The following is a 23917-nucleotide window of genomic DNA, read 5'->3' as shown; positions in this document are numbered from 1 at the left end:
CGTGAGTGCAGCCTGCGAGTGTTCCTGAGGGAGGCTTGGGTTAAATGCTACACAGTCTACTGTGGGGAACGACCTACCATGGGTAAAAAATATTACATCTCTTCTCTTTACTCTGTTTACAGCTTCAGCTTATCTAAAATGCTATTAGACCATTATACTGTACAGGTCACACCTCTGTCTAGTTTAATGCTGAAGTCTTCTTAAGCATCATCTGTGTTGTATCTGTGGATGAGCCACTGTTTCTGAAGCAACACACAGAGTGTAATTGCGGTGCCTGGGTTTGTAGCAGTAAAAGGCATCATAAACATGCTGAAGGAGAGGTCTGGATTGATCACTATAGCTTTATAAGTTTACACAGACATTTAACATATATCAGCAACAGCTTCACGTCTCCCCAGTTCTGTTAAGCACAATATATGTTTTATGTGCTTTGATAAGCACTGTCATTATAGATTTTTTATGATGTAAGTGGTTAAGTTAGGCTTGGGGAAGGGTTGAAAAGAGCTACTGAATGACAGTCAGGACTGGTTTAGTACTGCCAGGCTGCATCTGTGTAATACCAAAACAGTGAGAGGTTACAGTGAGGGGAACAAGGACACATTAGAGCAAAATAAAGCAACTGTTAAAAACTTTCCACCGTGAGCCAGCACCTCCAGGATCACAACACAACACAACACAACCAACACTGCCAGCGACAAAGTGAGAGAGAGAAAAAAAAAAAGCTTGGCATTTCAGGCACAAACCTCTAGTGGGACAGTCAGAGTTAACATTATACTTCTTACTTCCTCACTCATACACAGATCACATGATCCACAGTCAATACATCGGTGCAGTTACAGTGTAGGTCAAAAACAAAAACAAAAACAAAAACAAAAACAAAAACAAAAAAACAGTGCAACTGAGCCAAAAAAAAAAAGAGAAAAAAAAGAAGAAAAAACTGAAGAAGAAGCCAGAAAGTATCATTTTAACAGTGAAGTTTGTACGTTTTGAGGTTTGGCCAACTTACATGAGACTGGGGAAAGGCACACAGGAGTCACCATAGAGAGAGAGAGAGAGAGGAAGAATAGACACAGGGTTATTAGGTGGACAGGACCCAGCTCAGCGCAGCCTTGGGCCTTAAAGGCCTACAGCTAGGGTCCAGTCTCTGGCCTCCAGAACAATGCCTGGAGACAGACCCGCTCTGTAACAAGACATGGTTCGCACCAGGCAACACCCAAACAGTGACAGCACCCGCTTCCCCATCACGCCCTCCCCAAAAATCTGCCCCGCAAGACAGGTTTAAAAAACAAAAAAACCCCAAAAACAACATACCCCCCCCCCCAAAAAATTGATTCATCTCCCCCAGACCCCACAGCACTCAGCTTCACACATCTGCCACGGCTAATTCAGCACGCAAACGCAATCTCAAGCAAAGAGGGCATTCACACGATTATTTCAAAATCAAAAGAAAGGAGCGGGAGCGGTGCATGTTTAAACTGCGTTCAGCTCTTAAGAGGATTCAGTTAAAATGATTTTAGTATCTCGGACACATTCAGATACATTTGAATTAGAACCTGCACAAGTGATTGGCAGTAGTAGTATACTGAGTCTGCATGCACCTTTGATTTCTACAGATTTCACAATGTCAGATAAAGTTTTGGTTCAGTATTAAACACTGGCTAAATCCGCTGCGAGAGTCTGTGAAGCCATACCCAGGCCAGCAGCAAGCATACTGTCACACTGAGAGAGGGAGAGAAAAGAAAGCTCATCCTAACAGTGTACAGTAGGGCCAGGTCCAGACACACACACGTCTGTGCTTCTGTTCTACATTAGTATGTTAACAGCACAGGCAGGCCAGAAACACGCATACACACGTTATGCATTACACCTCATTATGTGTGTGTATGTGTGTGTGTCTAAGACAGGAGGAGGTTTATGGGTCAATAATAAGTGTTTCTAAAAATCAGTGGACTACAGTATAACTTTATATGTGTGTGTGTGTGTGTGTTTGTGAGTGTGTATATGAGTACGTATGTGTATGTGCACATGTGTGTGTGCGTGTGTGTGTGTGTGAGAGAGAGAAAGAGATTAAAGAGATTAAAGTGTTACCTCACAGTGGGTAGAGAGCAGTCACACCATGCCCATGCACCAAAGGCAGCGTTTAGTGATTGACAGCAGGAAGAGAGAAGGGAGGGCGGGGCGGGGCAGGCAGGCAGGCAGCTAGCTGCGGCAGAGACCCGAACCTGTACTCACCTTTATACACATTCAGAGTGATAGTCCTGACTGCGATCCTGACCATGCTTTCTGGGTGGTTGAAAAACTTTATGGCCTCCGTGTACAGGGCAAAATCATTAGTGTGCTGGAAGCATGGGAGACAGAGAGCCAGGACGTGAATAAAGAGGCACGCAGGACAGAAGGATTCACTCTGAGAGAACTAAGCTAAAGGGAACACCTGTCTATAGACCATAACACCTCTCTGTAGACTATAACAAGTCTCTAGACGCTACAACACACCAACAGTGCGGTCATTAGGCTTGGAAGAACATACAGCCACAAAACTCACTGCTGTGCTGGATAAATGGGGGAGACTGATTCATTTTTTGTGGATTATATGAATGTAAATGAAAGAGACATTAAACGAATGTTCTTAAGGTAGTTCTGCTTTATCAGCATGGGGTCCTAACATTAGCTATCTCTGGCTAATTTCCTGCTAATCACAACCTATCAGTTTATTCTGAAATTCTTTAAAACGAGCACAAATACTGATTCCGAAGAACTGGCCTAACACCGGACAAGCTTAAAATTCACTACATTATTTATTTTGGATGCAATTAATACATAAAGGAGTGTAAAACCCCAAATGATTAACCTCTTGCTGAGTAAATCCATCCTTCCAGACTTTCTATATTGGTGACATCACCGTTCAGACAAACTGAAACAAACGGTGGTGGTGTCACTGGACATAGAAAGTATTTCAGTACATCCATTTACAGTACACCAAAAACTTTCCCCTATACACGGCAGCCAGGACATATGTACAGAAGACAATGAAATGAGCCTTTGAGTCTTTACTCTCCACAGTGGACTGAAGTGAACTATGGAAACGTTTGTTGTCTGAGCCATGCGTGTCTGCATACATAACAACGTCCGCAGAGTGACGTGGCGGAGCTTTTCATCGTCCTCTCACTATGTGCACAAACGCAGAGGGAAACTACACCTCCGAGCCAGTTTTTAACATGGATGCACATTTTCTCACCGATTTATTCACTCAAACTACACACGCAGTGGAAAAGAAAACAAACAGACCGTCAAAGTGTGGAGTCCCAAATTAGACTGGTCATGTTCCAGTGAATTCTCATAAATAAGACACACAAAGAGAACTGAGGGGGGGGGGGGGGGGGGGGGCTGCTTAGTCTAATGAGGATGTGAAACTGTCCTGGTCAGACAGGAGCAGTCTTCCGTACATCCCTCCTTACCTCATTATAGAAGAAATGTACAGTGTGGTTATTGAGTTTCAAAGACAAAGTCTTCAAAAAGGAGATGTAGTAGGCCATGATCTCCTCATCAGAGAAATCAAACTTATGCACAATGATGGAGTTGACGTGATTGTTGGACAGCAGATAATCTAAGTGGGGAGGAAAATAAAAACACCATAAAATTGAAACTAAAACAAATATTAAATTAATTACATAAGAATTTTGTCTGGAAAACTTTTGGCAATATTGATTATGCTCAACTTCTTTGATCTGAGTTCATCTAATATTAGAGGTAGCGTATGAGCCGCTGACCCATGTCTGATGTCTGGGTAACTTACACAAGGATGTTTCATGGCTTATGTTTTCAAAAAGTATGTTGAGCGTTTGAAGGAGCTGAACGCAAACATAACGTCCAGATTTCTGTCGTAGGATGTTGAGGAAAAATGCAAACATATTCTTCTCCAAAAAGAAGCTAAAAGGGAAAAAGTGCATTAATTCATTACTAAGCAGCGATTACGCATTAATTAATAAATTAACAGATTGATAGTGTTTACCAAATGTGGCAGATGTGACTTTATATCATATCCAAAAAAAAAACCAGAGAAGGAGAAGCTAACTGAGTAATTAGTGAATATGTGAAGGTAACAAATAATATCTTTTGTTATTATTCATGACATGGAAAAAAGACTCTGGTTAACAAAATTTTATGGCTCTCTTGACAGAGGGCCGTTTACCGTGAATCATGTGTTGGAGTAACTTACTCGAAAACAGAGCTGTCATTTTGATCACCCCAAATCAAGATCTCAGTGATGGACCGAATAGTTTCCACCAGCAGGTTTCTGTTGTGATCTGTCACGGTGGTGTTTTTCGTTAAGACGTGGTATAGATACCTGACGAAGGAAACAAACACAACAACGAAAAATAGTCTTACAGATTACAATTTATATTCTGACGAAAACAAATAAACAAACAAACAAGCAAACAAACAACAAAACACAAAACCTAAATATCTCCAGTTACTTTGTAAACACCATCACAAGTGTCAGCCCAAACTCCCGGTATTGGAGATAAAATACATTTTTGCTAACTCGTTCACAAACACCAATTTGTAGTATAGGTCTTCGAATTTGAATGCAAAACTATCAATAATTAGCAGTCAACCCAATAATGTACTCGATCAAACAACACAAACTGTGAATGCCAAAATGTCCAGTTAGCTACCTGGCTAGCTAACGGAGACACAACGGAAGCTAACCGACCTAAACTGTAAATTATGTACATGAACGGGTCAGACATTTGTTTCTGCGGAGCTCAAATAAAAGAGAAGCTCGCAAGCAAATAAAAGCAGAACGTTTATTTAGCTCTGGAGGAGACAGATAAATTAATGCTACTTCACGTTAGCAGGCTAATTTAGCTGTCACGAGAAAGATGAGTTAGCCAATGATACTTACTTTAAATGGTCCAGAGAATGAATGTTTTTGGATTTTCCCTGCCCTCCCACCCAGCTCCTGGACCGACCGAACATAGTTGCACCTGTAGAGTTTGCTGCACTGTAATTTCACTTGAATGTGCTCTTTTTATCAATCCATAACAAACACTGTGAAGGCCAACTTCTCTGCAAAACAGCCAGGAAAGGTAGCATGACTTTCGGAAGTACTACATTCAGCAGTTCGCTGCGTAATTTGTTTTGCTTTTTTCAACATGGATCTTGTAGTTCACTTATTCTGTCTGGCTGTTCTCAGGCAAATAACGGTTGAAGACTTGAAACTACGTTTCCCACAATTCCGCGCTAGCATACGACATTAAAATGCGCTGTAAATACATATATTGAGCGACTTTTGTTTTCCCATTACAGCATACACTCAAGTATTCATGATCGCTTATACTTGTGTTTTTGCCACCAGGTCAACTCGAATGTCCACTGTTTGACCAGTTAACGGCTATACTGAGGGGGAAAAGGGTGAAACAGAGTAATGAAAAACTCAACAGGGAACGAGAATAGCATGCTGGCCTAAGAAGATGGGTGTCGAAACTGACCTGTCATGAATTTCAATCACAACAGAGAGACGAATAAGAAACTTGTTCAGTGCTTGGCACAGTGTAATCGAGGCATCTTGAAGTCGACGAGTCGTTACGGAATTAGTGTACTGGACATCTGGGATTTAGATCGACAGAACCAACACAGTGTTTTCTCTTTCAAGCAAAGCTGCACGCAGATCATTGCTTGACTTACTGGTACATGCGGAAAATTGCCAAGTCAGCTAGCCTGCTGAGGTCCCAGTTGGCATGTCAAGAATTCCGTCACAGAATATACTTGTCAAATCAGACCTCGCGAAGAACTGCGTAACATGTCAAGGTTCTTTACGATTTACGATGTGCGTTGATTAGATACATTAAAATTGTATTTTCATTCTCTTAACTGAACCCTTAGTTCCAAATCAGTTAGAAAACTCGTGTTGGGAAGGAGTGGAGAATCACTGTCCAGTGACTGATATCATGGCTGGAATAGACGCTCCAGTATCACTATTCTCTTCCTCCTTATAAACTGAACACCGTGTTACTCAGTTGCGTAGTGGTACAATACTGCGTGTACAAGATTCTATGACCCGATCAGTTTATTCTCAGTTAGATTCAGTGGAATCGCTAATTAACCAGCTTCCCTATATGTTTTATCTCGGCCTGTTTTTTGTCAATGTTCTAATCCTCTACTATGCCTTTTTAATGGAATACATAGTGCTTAATGTCGGAATAGTCTTTCTTCCGGAGGATATGGACCAAGCCCTGGTGGATTTGGGCGTGCTCTCCGACCCAGCCTCTGTCCCATATGAAACGGACACAGAATTAGATGTTTTTGAGGGATATCTGGAATGAAGCGATATATAAGCAGAATATGTTCGGGACTTCACATCAGTTGTTTTCCAAGGAGCAAGCAGTTTGGCAAATGGATGGATCTGGCCAAAAACGGATACCAGACGGAGATATCGATGCGTTGAAATATAATGTGACGTTTTTGATATCTTCTTACAGCAGCAGTCCTTGCATGAGAAAGTAAGTCGTACCAGAACGCTGTATTCCCTTAGTTAACGTGAGCTTTGGCAGATAATGTATGTATAACATCACATGTAAGCAGTGAATATTGCCTTTTTTCCGACAGGTTGTTCCAAATCACAAGAAACTGCTGTGCATGAAAACTGCCTGGATTATCTGGCCTCCCATGAAGCCTCTGGATGGTCTCTCGAGAAATCAATCGCGAATACCACAAGCCATCACGGATATAAAGATTGCATACGCTGACATGTTTTTAGACCGACACTTTGCCCTTAAGTATGCACGTTACTATTGACGATGCACATGGACGGATCCGTGGGGCGGAAAGAGGAAGACCTTTAGGGTTCACCCTCTAGTTTCCTTTACTATTCTGATCTAGCACTTCAGGTTCTTTTGAGAGTTACACACTAGGACAGGGATGTTCTGAAATCCGGCATATTTGTGCATGTATTTTTCTACACAAAGGTTGTATATAGCAATATAGTCTCTTCAGGCTGAAAAGGTGTCTCATTGCACATTTGTTACAAGGCTGTAAATTATATATTAGATTGAATTTTAAATATAGTATATATTTAATAAATGCTAAAAGTAGCCTGGTCTTCCATGATATTTTAAGGACATAGCTTATCATAGTTTAGACTTAGAGCAGAATGAAAACGATGTGTTGAACACTGATTGTAAAAGAAGGAAAACTCACACCATGAAAAGGTGTAGACAAAGAGTCTAGTTAAATTACAAAAAAGGAGAGTGTTGGATATTTCTGTCCATTTTTCAGTTTTTACAGATAAAAAAGTACCGGTAAAAAAAAAAAAAACATTCAGCAGAAGTAGAGACAAGCTTTAATCTTTTTTGTACTTTAGATGGGGTTATTACCATAAAGACACTGAAGTGCAAATAAAATGACCCAATGCTGTTACTTCAGTTAATAAATGACACACTGGCGTTTTTCAGCATACAGTGGAAAATAGATTTATTCTCTCAATATCAGTGCAGCTTGCATTTCACAATACAAAAGTATGTCAGGGAAAATGTGCAAATAAATTTGGTACAGTGAAAAGACTGAGTTCTGCTTAAAGAGGAGCCCAAGCAAAATTCTCTCCAGTTGCTTTAGTGTCGGTATCTCAGAGTTTAAGAATATACATTGCAGATTCTGGTTTGTTTGTTTGTTTGTTTGTTTTGTGCTTTGTTCTCCCAGGAAAGTCCCTCGAGGGGTCAAAAACAAGTGCTCCCAAAGTCAAAAATACACATCAGTGTAACACATGCACAGTGAAAGGTGAAAACCCAATAAAAAACACCATGAGAAACAATTAAATATAAACATTTCATAAAGCTATGAACAAAGAAATATGTCACACGAAACAGTAAAAGGTCAAATAAAACATCAAAAGAATTTTTGGTTGTTTTTTTTGTTGTTGTTTTATGGATGAAGATAAGCTGGTATACTGCCCTGTGGGCTGGCAACACACAGCAGTAATGAAAATGGGATTAACATACAGTTGCAAAAGAAGAGCTTAGTCACGGGGGTGTGTACCAGCATAAACCAAACAGTTGTCATACAGATGAGTCTTCTAACTGGTAACACCAAAGGCCAGGCCATTTATTAAAATAATGAAAAGACCCAAATCGGGATGCCGAAGACACAATCATAAAAATGAAAATCAGCTCCATTTTAACCGAAATCTACCATAGTCTGATAGCGAGATTAACTCCCGAGTGACTCAAAAGCTCTTAGATTCAAATCCAATATACCTCAACCATATTCAAAAGAAGTACACAGCGTAACACGCCCAGAAGTTTATGTCAGTGCAAAGTTTCAACAAGCAGCATTATGAAAAAATAAAAATCACAACAAACAAGTCCCAATTTAATCAGTGGTGTCAAAGAGCTCCCTCTGGGCTTGGTCTAGCTAGAGACCAAGCCCACTGATATACTCGTACTTGTACAGTTCAAATGCATTCACGTCCACAGGAGTGGAGAAATGCAGTAAAGACATGGAGTCCAGTGATCTTTTTTCTCTGTATGATGTCAACTGATGAGAAGCACTTGTTACGAGTGCATGACTCAGATGTGCATTGTGACAGTGTCTTTACCTTTCATACAAAGTTCTCATTAAAGTCTCCAAGTCTGGGTAGTGGGGAAAAAAAAAAGACAAAATCAACTTCAGTTTGTACTGCTCTCTCTCAAAAGTCAGTAGTACACAGAATTTAAGCAGTTTATTATTGTTGTAAAACCTCTTTTGAATCAGAATTTACCGTTTTTTCTTTTTTTTTTTAACTTTTTGAGTCATTTGCATCAAGTACCGTCTTATGTCTCTGGTAAAAGTTATTCTTTGCTGGGTTGGTTGGTTGTTTTTTTGCAAATTTAATGTATTTGGTTGAGAGAATTTGGACTTTTGGACCGACTGGTCAGAGGGAGTGATAAGAAACCACAGAAACAGTTGAATCATTGCACACACACTGACACACACTACGACATGAGTGTATGCCACACGACACATTCAGGTCTTATCTAAAGTGTGTTAATGCTGAGTATCACCTATGCCCACACCCCCCTTCACACACACACACACACACACTCCGTCGGCAGTGTGTATGTAGTGTAACTATGTGTATTTCAACGGTGGACGATGCTCCATAAATCCACTACTTCCTTACCTCACACCAGCTGTGCTCTTGTATGGAAAGAAAACCGAATCCCACGGACATTAACTTCTCACAGACGCTAGCCTCCTCTAATTTACTTTTCTGTTTTTAAGTCTGAAGGGAGGTAACTTTTTTTTTTTTTTTTTTACCTAGAAGAGTATTTTTTCACTCAGACAAACAGAGCTGCTAACACGTGTGCTTTACTCTCAGAGGAGAGGGGAAAGCTACCTTTCTCAGCCACCCAGTCTGACTGTATGAGCGCTGCTGCAGTGAAAAACAAAACATTCAGCTTTGTGTCCATGTCAGTTCTCACAACACACAGGATTCAGAAGTTACACCACCCTCAATAAGCTCTCAGAAATAACTGTTTTATCCTTTTAGTTCACCGCGGCTGATGTGGGGATGAAGTGAGAATTTAGGAGGGATGGAGTGAGTGTGGATATGTTGTTTTTTCTTTCTTTTCTGCTGTTCTTTTTCTTTTCTTTTCTTTTTTTCCTTTTTACCTGAAATGCCTTAACATGCCCACAAAACAGAGAGCAGTGTGTTGAGTTATGTTAATGTGGCTGGTCTATGTTACAGAACACCAATGATGTGTGTTTTTGTGCGACAAAGCCACATAAGGCTGTGTGTGTGTGTGTGTGTGTCTGTGATGATTAAAATGTCTGTGTGATTTCTTTAAGGTATCAGTCTTTAAAATATCAGACGATTAACATCTGATGTGTTAGAGGTGAAATTTCACAAAAAACCCATAAAATTGTTACCAAAAAAAGTTAATCCCAAATGAACAGAGAATAAAAAAATAAACTCTAATAAAATAACTCTAAAATAAACATTTTTTCTTCAAATTTGTGCTTATTTGAGGGTTAGGAACAACAGTGCCAGTGAAATGTAAAAAAAAAGGAAAGAAAGAAAAACTCTACAAGGATAAAAACTTGATGTTCTTGTGTCCCTGGTCCTGTCAGATGCCATTAACAGTGCAGGAAAGGGCACCGCTGGTGGCAGTAGTCTGGAAATCAGGCCGCGTGGCAGTAGTCTGGGAATCAGGCCGCGTGGCAGTAGTCTGGGAATCAGGTCGCGTGGCAGTAGTCTGGGAATCAGGCCGCGTGGCAGTAGTCTGGGAAGCCCAGCGTGTCTGGGAATCAGGCCGCGTGGCAGTAGTCTGGAAATCAGGCCGCGTGGCAGTAGTCTGGGAAGCCCAGCGTGTCTGGGAATCAGGTCGCGTGGCAGTAGTCTGGGAAGCCCGGCATGTCTGCGAATCAGGTCGCGTGGCAGTAGTCTGGGAAGCCCGGCATGTCTGGGAATCCTACAGGAATCCTATTCTGGTGTCCTGGTGCTGGAGATGCTCAAACACGCCGTATGGAATAAACTGATTCCACAGTCTGGGGAAATAAACAAACACGCCATATGGAATAAACTGATTCCACAGTCTGGGGAAATAAACCGAACTGCTGGGTTACCATACGTACAAGCTGAACACGAACAAGCATCAAAATGACCAAATAGATTACTCTGTGTATTTATAAATGTCCCTCTCCAAAGTCTGAGGATGTTCTGCACATAAATTGTTCATCTTAAAATGTTTAACAGTTTACATATTAACTAATACAAATATATTGTGGTATCAACATTCCAGTGTTTTAGTTGTTTGTACAGACTTAGTTGGTGTGTGCTATTATATTCTCAAAATATAATGTTTTAATGTTGTCACAGCAATAGCAAACATGAAAGCCTACAAGCCAAGATCACGATACATAACTAGAACAGTGGCCAAATATCTGACCCTTTGCTTTTGAGCAAAACTAGCAGTAAAATCACACTCCGCGTCACAGAGAAAATGACCTGTAACCTGGAGCAGCAGACCACAGGCCAAAATGTGTCAGTTTAGTACTCTCCCTAACGTGCCGTGCGACTGTTAAGCTGAAAACAGGCAGGAGTTTGAGGTAACTGATGTGGTGACTTCTGGTTCCCAAAATAGAGGTGAAACAGAGGGGGCTGGGGTGCATGTGGCAGGTTGTGACGCAGTGTTTGAAGGTAAGGGGTAATCAGTTTTAATTCTCGTATCTACGCTGACTGTTTTTGAACCACAGATTTTGATGGTCTCTACATGTCCATAATTCAATCCTTAAACTAATTCATTATGATAAATAAATACAATACCATATATTTATAATCTATAACTTGAATTGTACACGATGCACCATATCTACTCAATAAAATTAAGGCAACAGATTACAAGCAATATTATTAATTAAATATAACTAAGTTTGGTATTGAGTTAATATGAATTAAATGAGAGCCTTTATAGTTATTCATTTAATATGAGTAGAATCATATAGAAAAGAAAAAGGATTTAGTTAACACCTAAACAAAAATGCTGCGTTGATACAAAACACAAAATCTTTTACATTTGCAAAAAAATAGTAATAAAAATTAATTTGATTTCACGTATCAATGATGTACAATTGAGTAATACTTATCCACATTCCATCAATTCCTTTTACATAAGAATTAAAAATTCATACATTAATAAAACACACACTCTCTTTAAGTTATTGTTTGCAAGTCTGCGACAGTGTGAGAGACTTTCATTGCACAATATCCTATTAATTATTTTAATGTTGCTAACATGTATTAACACCCCTGTGGTATAAGTATTAGTCTATGATCATACATTTCACAGTAACGGCTTGTCTGATCAGTTTGTAGTATGATAATTACATGTTTAATACTGTCAGTTTCATTGACACGTCAAGTCATTACTCACTATAAAACGATAAGAAGAAAATGTGTTTCAAAGCCCTAGCGGAAATTCCAGCTGAAAATCCAGTAGCTAGTCTATTGGGATGAACTGGTCTAAAATGGTCTGTACTGGTTTCAATTGGGTTTTCAGATTCTAATGGTTTGCCCAGTTAAGAATACCAGTTTGGGCTTAAACCCAAACTAAGAATGATATAATCCAGGTAGCAGATGTCCAGCAATGTTTGCTGGGTAGCACTGAGGCTATAAATTAAGACAACGGGAATTGAGGGCCATTAGCCGACACTTGCATATATGTATAGTTAGCTAATGTTAGCTTGGAAACAAGATGAAAATAAAAAAAAATGTGGATAAGTGAGATAGGCACACCTTGTGATAGTGCTTGTTATAGCTCCTTATAGCTCTTATATATTAGGGTAGTCTTGAAAAGCGCTCAAACATAGTTAGCTGTTCGAAAGGCTATGTTTCAGACATCATATTGCAGAGCCAAAACGATAAAATGTTACCAAGACGCCACGTTTTAAACCTCCTCTCTTCAGATGTCTTGTGTCTAGATGATAGCCAGCTGACAGGAAGTGCTTTTTAGGGTTGGGCGGTTTCAAGGTATTATAGTATACTGCGGTATTTTGAAATACCGAAGGTATGAGTTTCAATACCGTCAAAAATACAGACGCTTCTCTTTTTCTATATCCTGATACGGAGATGACGTATTGAGGTGAGGTATTGCAGTGCACAGCCGGCGCCACCAGAGGTCAGTCTACTGGTAACAAAGATGGCGGCTGCGAGAGGTGGAGATAACGTAGGGCTAGTAAAAAAAAGAAAAATGTTTCTGCACCTGTTTGGGAGAATTTTGGGCTTCGTCCCGATGATAAAGGTGAGCCAGCCAACCTGGACGAAGCTGTGTGTACTATTTTCTATTTTTATAAAAATATAAAATGAAATGAATTCATTACAACAGGGAACTTAGCCGATAGAAAAATTATTTGTGGTGACCACCCTCACACAGGACTGATATTGAATACAAGTCACGACTAACACCAGCAGCCGTTTTTTTCCCTTTTCTTTCTTTTTTTCCCTTTTTTTAAATAACACCAATACCATCATACACCATTTGGAAACACCTAAACAGAATGCTTATGTTTTATTTAACTAGAATATGTGGATTTTATTCTAAACATTTTCATTTAATATTTACTTGAATAATCGTCAGAAAATCAAGGACACAATTATATTGAATATATTTTTACCAAACACATTATTTAAAATCTGTATGACCACAGAATAATTTTTTACAGTGTACTAAATGTGTATATATATATATATATATATATATATATATATATATATATATATGTGTGTGTGTGTGTGTGTGTGTGTGTGTGTGTGTATAATAAATGAAATAGGTTGATCATTTGGGGACACGAAGCGGTCACAAATCAGCTGATTCAGGCATCATAGTGTAATGGAATAGCAAGAGGTTAGCGCATTTCTCACGATGGGTTGAAGAGAGAAATTGAAAGAGAAAAAAAAAAGCGCCTGGCTGGATTGTCCAAAACTATGGAACAGCTGTTCACAAAATCAGAGACAGAGAGAGGGTAGAACTATTTCAGCAGCTATTTGCATGCTAGTTCTGCACCATGAAATTAACTGTTGACAGTTAGCTTGCAAGTCCATCCCATCAATTTTGTTTTTTCAAAGAAAGTGACAAGACAAAACAAATGACAATACAGGCTAGTACTGGGTTATTATTATTATTATTATTTGTAGTAGTAGTAGTGGCAGTAGTAGTAATATTGTGTTATTATATAGTATAATATTGTGTTGTATTTTTAGACAATTTCAAATAAAGAACATATTTTTATCTAATCCTACTTGGTATTGAAATTTACACTTATTTTATTTAATTTAATTTAATTTTATTTAATTTTATTTTATTTTGAGACTTAGAATAAGAAAGAGAGAATCCTGTGAAGGTGTTTAATTGAGATGTGAATGCCAGAGTAACTAGATGAGTAAGTGTCTAGGGGTGGCTCCAGGTTAATGTCTGTAACCTCACTGTGCACTTTAACAATGTCTCTGTGGCTGCATTGGTGAGAAATATGCATTGCATTGGCTCTGATATGAAGCTTAAGTTTGTTGTGAAACACTGTGAGTTCACTGATGTTACAGCTGGTGTTGGTGCTTAACTTCCTCAGAAACATTTAACATGTATTTTACTCTGTTATACTATATTTGTTTCAGATGCTATATTATATCTCAATATTCCAATATGTAGCCCAAGCCCTGCACAGCATTCAATATGTTTGCAGCAACAATATTTAAAATACCACACTGTGGTTTTGGCTGGAGTCATACACATGCACAACAGGGTACTTTCCCACAGACAAAACCCGTTAGAGAACTAAAGCGAGAATACCAGCTTGTAAACAGCATGGCTTGCTCTCCCAGTAACTTTGTAATGTAATGAGTAATGACTTACTCAAGAGCCTTGATACTTGGACAGTTTTTCAGAGCATCTCCTAGCTTCTGTGCGCCAATGTCCGTAAACTTGTTATATTTCACACTATGGAAAAGGAGAATATGTGTGTTATTAATAGTCAGCGATAAAATGTATTATGTTAATAATGTTAGCAGCATTAGTACATCATTTGCATAACTTTAACAGCATTTCAGTAATTTCCTTGAACAAAAATGTTTTTGCTGGTGATCTCCATGTAACAGAGAGGTCTCAAGTGTAATCATATGCCCTGAAACCGAGACTGATGGAGAATAATGCAGTAATGCGTGACAGCCAACAGCAAAGGGCCAACAAGAATTTGTCAGGTGTTAGACTTACTCCAGATCCATCAGTGACTTCATGTTTGGCAAAACGGAGGCAAGGCTCTCCGCTCCGCCGTCTGCAATGAAGTTACTGTAGAGGCTGTGAAAGGACAGGAAACATTTTGAGTGAGCGAGAAAAAAAAAAAAAAAAAAAACATTTTCAGTGCAACACAGATTTTTTTATCTTTATTTTCTCAAGCCAAAAAAACGAGCACCTGAGGCTTTGCAGAGAGAGGACGGATGAGAGGGCAAGAGCCAGCTTCTCTACCCCTTTATCTCCGATGTAGTTCTGAGACAAGCTAGAGAAATAGAGAGATACAGACAATAGGCTACAAAGGCAGTCTCAGTGCAGCTGTTATCTGACGTAGGGTTAAAAATAACAAACGAGCAGTTAGGTTGGCTAGTGAGCCAACAATTGCAGTCAACAGGTGAACATACTTACTATTTTATTAATGAAAAGTAATTATAATACTTATGAAAAATCAAATAACAATAATGAATCTATATTCTCTTGTTGCTAAGGTAATGTAAGGACTGTAAGGTGATTTTTTTTTTTTTTGGTACAAAGCTTACTTCAAAATTTTCAGAGATGATAAATTCAACAAAACATCAGCTAGCAGCTCAGCACCAGAGTCTCCAATTTTGTTATTCTCCAGGCTATGAGAGACAGAGAGACAGAGAGTCAAAATGCTACTCATCATAAAAAGGAAAACGGAACAACTGAATGGCTTGTGGGCTGGAGTGTAATTTCTTGTGGCTGTTTTAACCATCGTAACTCTTCATGCTGCAGAGGATGTTTGTAAATTCAAACTGCAATGCTTACTCTAAGTACTGCAGAGATTGAAGAGTAGGCAGGATAGCCACAAGTCTGGGAAAGGCAACTGGACCGTGCTGGGGGCCAAGCCTGTTAGCAAGAAACACACACACACACACAAAAAATCTAAGGCACACGAACGTAGCAGTTTACTGAATGGTAACGGTGTAAGTATCTGTGTAGGGAGAGGCTGTTTAATGAATTTCCTCACTCACTCATATTCCAGTTTCTGAAGGTGTCTCACTGCTGGAATGTCATCTTCCAGGGCTGGCCCAGCACCACTGAAAACCGAGATAGTACAAAGGTGCCTCAGAGAAATTATTATTCCAATGGCTAAGATAAGAAAGCACGATTTCGGTTTGAGCTGTGAATATGAGAACAGCGTTTACCAGAAATTGAACAAAAAAAAAAAAAGCTTTGTTGAGGAGAAACAAAGCGGAAGAGTATTGGAACAGAGTGGCTGAACTTTTTGGTTCCTCACCAGAGCGATAGCTTCCTCTCTTTGTGGATTTGGACAAGGTGAAACAGGTTGTCTATGTGGCGGACTTCTGTAGCCTTATATGGGCATATTGTAAACTTGTCCACAGTGCTTTTCAATAGCGCTGCATCATTGTTTTTGTGCAAGTCTTCCCAAAGGCTTATAGTGTCTGCTATTGATGCCCTGCATGAGATTTGGAAAAACTTTCTATAAAAATTAAATACTTTAAGATACATTTACAACGGTAAAATATGCTGTAAAAGATTCCTCACCGGAATGATTTAATGCAGTTCAGCCCGACCAGGTCTTTGAGACCGCTGAGGGAAATGGAAGTGTCCTGCAGATTAATGGAGAAAGTCCTCCTAAGACCTTTGGCATTCTGCAGAACATGCCTCACTACATATATGTCTGGCGGACAGAGCTGGGTCCCGTAGAAAGAGAGATCATCCGGCAGGCTTTTCACCAGGTGTTTGGAGAGCTTGACATTGTTAGATTCATACACGCAGTGAAACAGTTCTAGAAGATAGGTGGGGATGAGCTGGCCAGGCCTCAGGCTTTCCAGGTGAGCCTCCACTGCCTTTCTCTTCGCCTGCGTGTCCGCTGTGGTCTCCAGAAAGCTGCCGTCTTGGCTTGACGTCTTCTGGAAGAGCAAGCCTGTGACGAACCTCTGCATCCCATCGTGCCATTCTCCCTGAGGTTTCTTCTTCTTCTGCTGTAGCATTATCTGAGCCACCAGCATCTTGTCACTGATGTCTTTGGATTGTGCCATGTGCAGGACACACAGGAGGTTCTGAATGAGGAGGTGAGCAAACGAGTAGCTAGTTTGCTCCTCACCATTCTCCTTACGTGTGATGTGAGATGTTAGAATTCCACTGTTGAGTCCAAAGTCCCAGAGCTCCTCAGAGCCCGATTGCCTGGAGTTCAATAGAACATTTTGAGTTTTGAAGGCCTCCCATGCCAGGCCACACAGACGGAGAATGTTCTGTGTCTGTTTGTCCTTCACAGAATTCTTGTTTAGAATTTGATGAAGCAGCCTTTTGCATAAACCCGTTAAAGTGGAAGGCAAAGTGAAACCAGCACAGTCCTGATTCTCCAGTAGAGAACAAGTGATCCTACACAATAAAGGGCAGGAACACAGGCTGAAAACATAGCTCTGGCTTTTTATCGCAGCCAATGCCTTCTCACAGAACGTGCTGTCTCTGAAATAGTTTGAGGTATAAAGTTGGATCTCCTCGGAGGTAAAGCCACAGAGCTCCAAAATGCTGTCTACTTTTCGTAACAGCTGATTTAAAACCCCTTTAGGTCTGGTGGCAATCAGAAGTGTACACCCCGCGAGGAGTTTCTTCTGAAAGAGTCCTGAGAACAAGTCCTTGATGCTGTAATTACTGTCCAAGTCATAGGTGTCAGGGCAGTGAAGAAGCCCCGTATAGTCTCTGAAGTCATCAAAGCTATCAAAAATAATCAGAACTTCTGCGGGAGAAGACAGAATGTATTTAAACACATCTTCAGTGTTCTCACTGCCCGGAGCAGAAGACAGATCGAACAACAGACTCCTCAGACTGTGGCTTGACTGAGTCCTACTCAGAGTTTTGAAATTCAGCAAAAAGACAAACTTAAACTGTGGAAGGCAGTCGTTGGCCCAGTCCAAACACAAACGGCGAATCAACACGCTCTTTCCCATCCCTGCCTTTCCAAGAATGGCCATCAGCTGCTTGGGTTTAGAGGAACTGTCCCTGAAAACCTGACTCCTGTCAATTGTGGCCTCCTTTCGCTCAGAGTCACTCAGAACGACCAGTTCCTTCTCCAGACACTTGTTGGCGTTCTTGCCCGTCTTGATCTGGATTCTCCTCTGGACCAGCTGAACATCTACATAGTGGCTCTCCATGCTCATGTTTGGTTCCACTAGACCACAGGAATCTTTCATCTGAGATTTTGCCAGTTGTATGTAGTCTTCAACACATCCTGTGCAAGAAACATAAATTGTTCTTTAGTTTTGTCATGAGGTTGATGGATTAGGTGTGACTTGTGTGATAGGTTAAAGCTTAACATTGAACTCACGTGGCATCTCTGGGCTGGGTTTTCTCGGAGGCTGGGGGACTGATGCGGGAGTATCTCTCTGTTGTATTTCATCTGCAGCTAAATATGAACACAGCATCACAAAGTTTTACACACCACAGCTTTTCTGATGCTCCAGCAATGTATGTCTAATGCAAAAAGCTTACTGTGTCTTATAAACATCTGGACAAGCAAATTTGTTAGAGATTAGATTTAATATTAATATCTAATATTTAACATTAGATTTTAATTTAGTCCATGAGCAAACCCCAAGTGTTAAACAAACAAACAACAAAAACATTCCTCAAAATATTTTAACTATAAAAGTTCAAAAACATAACATACAATGTTATGCAGTCTGTTTTTATTTCGTACAATTACAATCTAAAGTTGACGTCAGTAAACCAGAGTCCTTATAATCAACACCTGAATTCACCTTTTCTGGGCGAGACAGACGGTGAATACAAGCCTTTACTTGCAGAGTCTGTCTGTGAGCTCACTGGAGCAGTTACATTGAACTCTGTTGGTGCCACGGTACCACCCACTAAAAGAGAGAAGATTAAGCTTGTTCATAGCTCTTCAACAGAATTTCAGAGGCTGTTATGCTATCGAGAACAATACAAAGAAACATTTCAACACAATCACAAAAGAGGACCATCGCAGTCCAGATGGCAAAAGAACTGTTATTCTTCTCACCTGGTGAAACAGGCACAATCTGAGATCCAGGACTGACGGAGACAGGTGACACTGTGAACCAAGATGAAAGAGTCATTGTTTTATTCTGTGCTGCTCAGGTTTATGGAACAGTTACAGTTCTGATGTGACGTGATAACTTACTCAGTACGTAATTGGAAACAGGCACAATTGTGCTGGCCACAGGGAAGTTTATCACTGAATGTGGAAGAGTGTGGATAACCTGGAACGCAGGTCCATCTGGTATGTAAAACACATTGGAAGGGTCACACAGCGATAGCGACGTGGGCATGCAGCGATCCACAAACTGAAAGCGTTCAACATTGACAACTGTGCACTCACCACAAGAGGGCAGCAGAGATGCGCTCTCAGTGACAGGTATAGGGGGCATGGTTAACTGCAGGACGCATGGAACAGGGTCCTGACTGAGGTGGAAACCCCCCTCTGAAGGCGCAATGGTGAGATACGTGGTTGGCGCAATTTCTGCTTCCTCTATATCTTACAGCAACATGCAACCAATTAGTATACAGTGAGCAGCATTTTTAAGAGTCATTTGGGGTCCAGCAAGTTGAAAAGAGGAAGTAGGAATATAGGGCATGAGACGACTGATTTAACTTTTGATTACTAGTCTTATATTTATGGCAGTGTTGTTCAGTGGAACAAGGCTTCAACACACAATCAGCTAACACATTCTACTGAAATCCATAAAGCCCTGTTTAAAATACATTACAAATAATGATCATCTCCCTGGCTGGTATCCACATGCACGGTTTAAAAAAAAAAAAAAAAAAAGACTGCTGTTTTCCTTTTTTATCTTTAAATTCTGTTTAAGATTCTCAGAACGCTGCGTTAATTACCCATTTTATTGTGTTCTAGTCTTGGCACTTTCTCCGGATACGTGTCCGCTTGAACTAAAGAAACACAAAACACACACGCGTAAATGTTGCTAATGGTGTCACTTTAACCTTCAATAAGGAGGGAAATTTGAGAAGGTCATTCTGAGACAGAAAAGCCTACCTCCTTCATGTTTTCTTTTTTCAAGACGGGAACTGTCTATCTCTGGCAAGGCTTGGGTCACAGCTGGGTCATCTGTTATTCAAAAGGGGAGCAAAATTTCTGTGAGGCTTACATGCACTGTTGATTTTGCCTTCTTCAGCAGAGAGGTGAAGAATACATTTCTAATACGTGCTCAAGACATTAGCACCTTTCTTTAACCATCAAAAAAAAGATTTTTGAGTCCAGAGCTGATTACATAATGACTGAGTGATGGGGGTGTTATGGTCTTTACTATGACAAACAGGGTCTGAGGCAGTGTAGTCTGACTACCCAAGCAGCACAAAACCATTCAACAGCAAACAACCAGATATTACAATTACATATTGAGACAGTTATTTGACTCAGGTATCACGTACCGTGGACATTTAAATCTTCGTTGAAGAAATTGCAATCAACTGAAAAACACAATCGGCAAAAATTGAAAGAACGATTGAGTGGCGTGCGCAGCAGTAGCAACTGACGGACTTCAAAGACAGAAATATCAGAGGTATATGTGAATAACTTCCTCAAGAAGAAACAAAAGAAGAAGAGAGGGAAAAGAAAGCTTAACTTACCCAAGAATTCTTCAAAAAGAGACAAGCTGGCTTCATCCAAAATAGTCTCAAGGTCTTTTGGAAAGTCTACAGAAAGACCCCAGAATTAAAACAGGAAGAGTTTTTCTCACAATTTTAATGTGCCGATTTGCCAAGATTTGTCAAGTAATATCTAAAATCTAAGTGAATATAACCAAACAAGAACCACTTTAAAATAGGTTATAAACAGATTCCCATTTACCAGATAAGAGGCCCTCAAAACTTGGTTCAAAGGTTGTTTCTTGTGCTCCAGAATCTGCTGAGAAATGGAGACACCATAATGATTGATTGCTTTGGCACTATTTGGTGATCATTTGGCAGATTTGGCAAAACTGGATATTGTCTGGATATTTTCTTCGTTACGTAGCCTAGAATAACATTATTTGCAATGAAGTGAACTGAACATTTCAGCACGTTCGAGGGAGATTTCCAGCGTTCTTGCTGGTGGTAGTGACATTCATTGTATTATAAGGGTGTATGCGGACGCGACCATATTATACGGTGTTCCGGAAAGTCCCCAAAATATTTCAGAACAGTTTTCTGACACGAGGTTCTAGTCATAGATAAATGTCATAGATAAATAAAACGTTTATTCTAATTATTCTATAATAACATTTGTACCGTAGTTGCGTGTCGTGCAACCAGTCTATTACATAACTCTCACCCATCGCAAATTACAAACTAACAGCAAAATTAATTCAATACAATTTTTAAAACGAAAGTTAATAGATAAATAAAGGAATGTCCTTCCAAACATCACCTGTTTCGGCCAAACGGGCTTTTTCCATCGCGCCTTTAATCATTTTCATCCATAATAAAGGTCCGAAAGCAAACGGTTATACACGCTAGAGGTATCCTCACATTACGCTGAGCGCTCGACAGTTGATGCACACAATGCTCTCCGGTGAATAGTTTTACTTTCGATCTCGGGAGGTGTGGATGTGTTCATTGTGCGGTATGGTAATGCCCAGATAACCAAATAAAGAGTATCTACCTACACAGAGCGCGTGGAGTGAACGAAATAATCACACGAATGAAATGTATGTAAATAATATAACGACATGCTAATGACTTGTGTATGGAGATGGCAATGATGCTAGTAACATCAACATAAATAGTGACATTTATGAAAGTAAAAAGAAGGAAATTTATCTTCATTGAATTCATGCCAGTTTCTGGGTTGATCTCCTAGATTTACCAGTTACTCTTTAAACAAGGCATCTGATGAAACCTGAGATGTAACATGCCAACAGAGGTGAGTGGCAGAGGGCTGGAGAACAGAAGAAGTGAGAGAAAGTGCCTGTGTGGTTCCTTGCGGGCCAGTTTTTTCCTTGCTGTTGTGACTCACCGACAAGCTTTTGTTTTTGATACTTTTTGTTTTTTTTTCAAGGCCGACAGGAACAGCCGTTCTGAATTGAATCGGATGAACAATGAGCTAGAAAAGCATCCAGAGGTTGAAGATTAAGGTTTGGAAAACACACTGGTGTAAAATACGCAGTTCAATCCTGCATTGTTTTTGTGTTATGTAAACAAGCCCAGGACGTCTATGCACGGGAATAGGCGAGGCTGAATGTGACATTTTTTCTGTGATATGGTCCTTTGCATTTCTGCTGTGCCAGCCGCAGTAAAGTCATAAACTTTGACATTGTATGACAGACATTCAGAGGTTCTGTCCAGATAAGACGATTGAACAGAATCTCTTTTTTTGTACACATGTTCATTCTGACGGATGCAGGAGCCAAACCGCTCTGATGTAAACAGGAAATCTGTAGCTGCTTTGCATGAGTGGATGTAAAATCATTTTTTAAGTGCTTTTCAGATTGATGTTGTGAAACATATTTAACGTTTCAAAGTTTCAAACACTCCATGAAGTCAAAGGCTGTGGAAAGGCCCCGAGGAGGTTCTGACTGACGTTACATGCCTGCTGTTGTTGCCAAGACATTGAAAGACATTGACCTTTGATTTCTTTGCTTTTCTTTTTTTTTTTTTTTAATTATTTCTGTTTGAAATATCCATATGAAATTGAGGCGTCATCCGGCTTTGATTCGGTGACGTAGAACTCACCTTTTCGGGTTTTCATTCCCAGTCCGTTCCCGTAGTGCAGCTTTGTGTACTGACACTTGAAGTGTTCCAAATTCCCTCCCTACTTTTTTTTAATATTTAATAGCTCTTGGCCTTGCACATCCCAGGATATCAAAGAGCACACATAACCGGAGGGACTTTGCCTCACGCTGACATTTAGGTAGAGTATCACCTTAGGACTCAAAAACCTTGGGTTAAACATACATAGACTAACTGAGAGAGATCACAGAAACAGACCAGGAACTGTCGGCCGTCTGACTTACCACAGACACTGGGGAATTCCTTTGGCCCATAGTCTAGCATTGGTTTGAAGAGTGTAGCAAGTATGTCTTCGCAGACGTCCCATTTCTGCCAAACAGGCAAAGCCAGTCTCCTGGCCAGGTCCTCTTCATTAACAGAGACTATATCTCTTCGGTCCCACTCCTCCTCATCACCAGCTGGGATAAGGGACAGGTAATAAGGCCTGGAGAACACCTGGGCATCCATCAGCTCTTTCAGAAGATCGTGAATCAGGCTAGGGGTGGCGTTTCGGAGGGCGCCCCTTACCTGTGCCAACACCTCCTCAAAGGGAACCATGGCACCGACTGAGAGAGTACTCCTCTAGTCTATGAACCTCACCTTCGCCTTAAGCAGCACAAAAAGCATGTCCACAGACCAGGTTTTAGTGCCAGTCACTGGATCCGTGAACACATCAGCCTCGTGCCAACCACGATTTACTCCCAGAGAACTCCAGAGAAGATGTGACTGTATGTGTCCCTCAAACTACAACCAAGAGCTAGATTCAGCCAATGTAAGCGAGTTCCTGGCCGCTAATCAGGATATCGGAGAGAATGTTCGCTCTTTGAGTGGACGCTTCTCTAGTTTCACATGTACTTTTTCCAATTAAAGGAAAAAAGCTGATACATTACATTGATATAAAGCCCACAGGCAACATGTCCATCTCACTTCGCTTTTCCTATGAGACCAAAGGAGAAGTTGGTCTCCGTTTCATGTCATTGAATTAAGTCGTGTCTAACCACAATAAATGATCATGGGATGAAAAAAAAACAAACAAAAAACAACAACAACACCTTTTAACGACGGAAAAGTCAAAAAGCTCACTTAAAAAAATCTGTAAGACAGGACAAGTTGACCCACTAAACGTCTCTATATGGAATCAAACCAGAGTGAGAGTAGTCCAGACAACCAACAGTCCACAGAGGGCTTTTTTTTTTGCCAGTGACAGTCTGCTGTTCTCTTAAGTCACAGAGACCATCTTCACACACACACACACACACACACACACACACACACACACACACACTATCAGGAAAACGACTTCAGAGACACGTTTGGGAGATACTCCTGTCTTTGCTGTTGTTGTTTTTCTTTCTGTAAACAACGTTGGCGTATTTTACGGTTTGGAGCGAAAGCAGAGCTATGTGTTTTAACGTGACTGTAAACGC

General features: G+C 40.3%; 3 protein-coding genes across 4 annotated transcripts in view; 1 reads left to right on the top strand and 2 right to left on the bottom strand.

Annotated features, from left to right (window-relative positions):
* clec16a (C-type lectin domain containing 16A) overlaps positions 1–5078 on the bottom strand; it is a 40236-nt gene extending 35158 nt beyond the window's left edge. For both annotated transcript variants that reach the window (XM_030789889.1, XM_030789890.1), the window contains exons 1-6: positions 4907–5078; positions 4217–4345; positions 3794–3927; positions 3456–3604; positions 2233–2338; positions 1007–1012 (exon numbers count right to left, since the gene is read on the bottom strand). In XM_030789889.1, the coding sequence (XP_030645749.1) occupies positions 1007–1012; positions 2233–2338; positions 3456–3604; positions 3794–3927; positions 4217–4345; positions 4907–4980 (598 nt within the window). In that variant the 5' untranslated portion in view covers positions 4981–5078. The remainder of the gene's footprint in view (positions 1–1006; positions 1013–2232; positions 2339–3455; positions 3605–3793; positions 3928–4216; positions 4346–4906) is intronic.
* Positions 5079–5370: 292 nt separating this feature from the next.
* Positions 5371–6326, top strand: dexi (Dexi homolog (mouse)). Its single transcript, XM_030790876.1, has one exon. The coding sequence runs from the start codon at positions 6057–6059 to the stop codon at positions 6324–6326; it is 270 nt and encodes an 89-aa protein (XP_030646736.1). The 5' UTR covers positions 5371–6056.
* A 4122-nt stretch (positions 6327–10448) lies between these two features.
* Positions 10449–23048, bottom strand: ciita (class II, major histocompatibility complex, transactivator). Its single transcript, XM_030789765.1, has 18 exons — positions 22736–23048; positions 20373–20438; positions 20175–20213; positions 19780–19851; positions 19620–19673; positions 18907–19206; positions 18766–18816; positions 18506–18613; positions 18073–18150; positions 16287–17976; positions 16018–16197; positions 15752–15817; positions 15546–15626; positions 15296–15379; positions 14938–15021; positions 14739–14822; positions 14382–14465; positions 10449–10524 (listed from the first exon to the last, which is right to left on the bottom strand). Exons 1-18 carry the CDS (start codon positions 23046–23048, stop codon positions 10449–10451), a joined length of 3510 nt encoding a protein of 1169 aa, XP_030645625.1.
* Positions 23049–23917: the final 869 nt, after the last annotated feature.

This window comes from Chanos chanos, chromosome 13 (assembly GCF_902362185.1).
Source record: "Chanos chanos chromosome 13, fChaCha1.1, whole genome shotgun sequence".
Lineage (NCBI taxonomy): Eukaryota > Metazoa > Chordata > Actinopteri > Gonorynchiformes > Chanidae > Chanos > Chanos chanos.
This window is presented reverse-complemented; position numbering and strand designations above follow the sequence as displayed.

Coding starts and splice junctions, on each gene's coding strand:
- dexi (XM_030790876.1), top strand. CDS start 6,057: ATGACCCGATCAGTTTATTCTCAGTTAGATTCAGTGGAATCGCTAATT.
- ciita (XM_030789765.1), bottom strand. CDS start 23,048: ATGGTTCCCTTTGAGGAGGTGTTGGCACAGGTAAGGGGCGCCCTCCGA. Junction 18,151..18,505: donor GTCTGTCTCGCCCAGAAAAG/GTGAATTCAGGT, acceptor GTTCATATTTAG/CTGCAGATGAAATACAACAG. Junction 15,627..15,751: donor CTTCAGAAACTGGAATATGA/GTGAGTGAGGAA, acceptor TCTTGCTAACAG/GCTTGGCCCCCAGCACGGTC.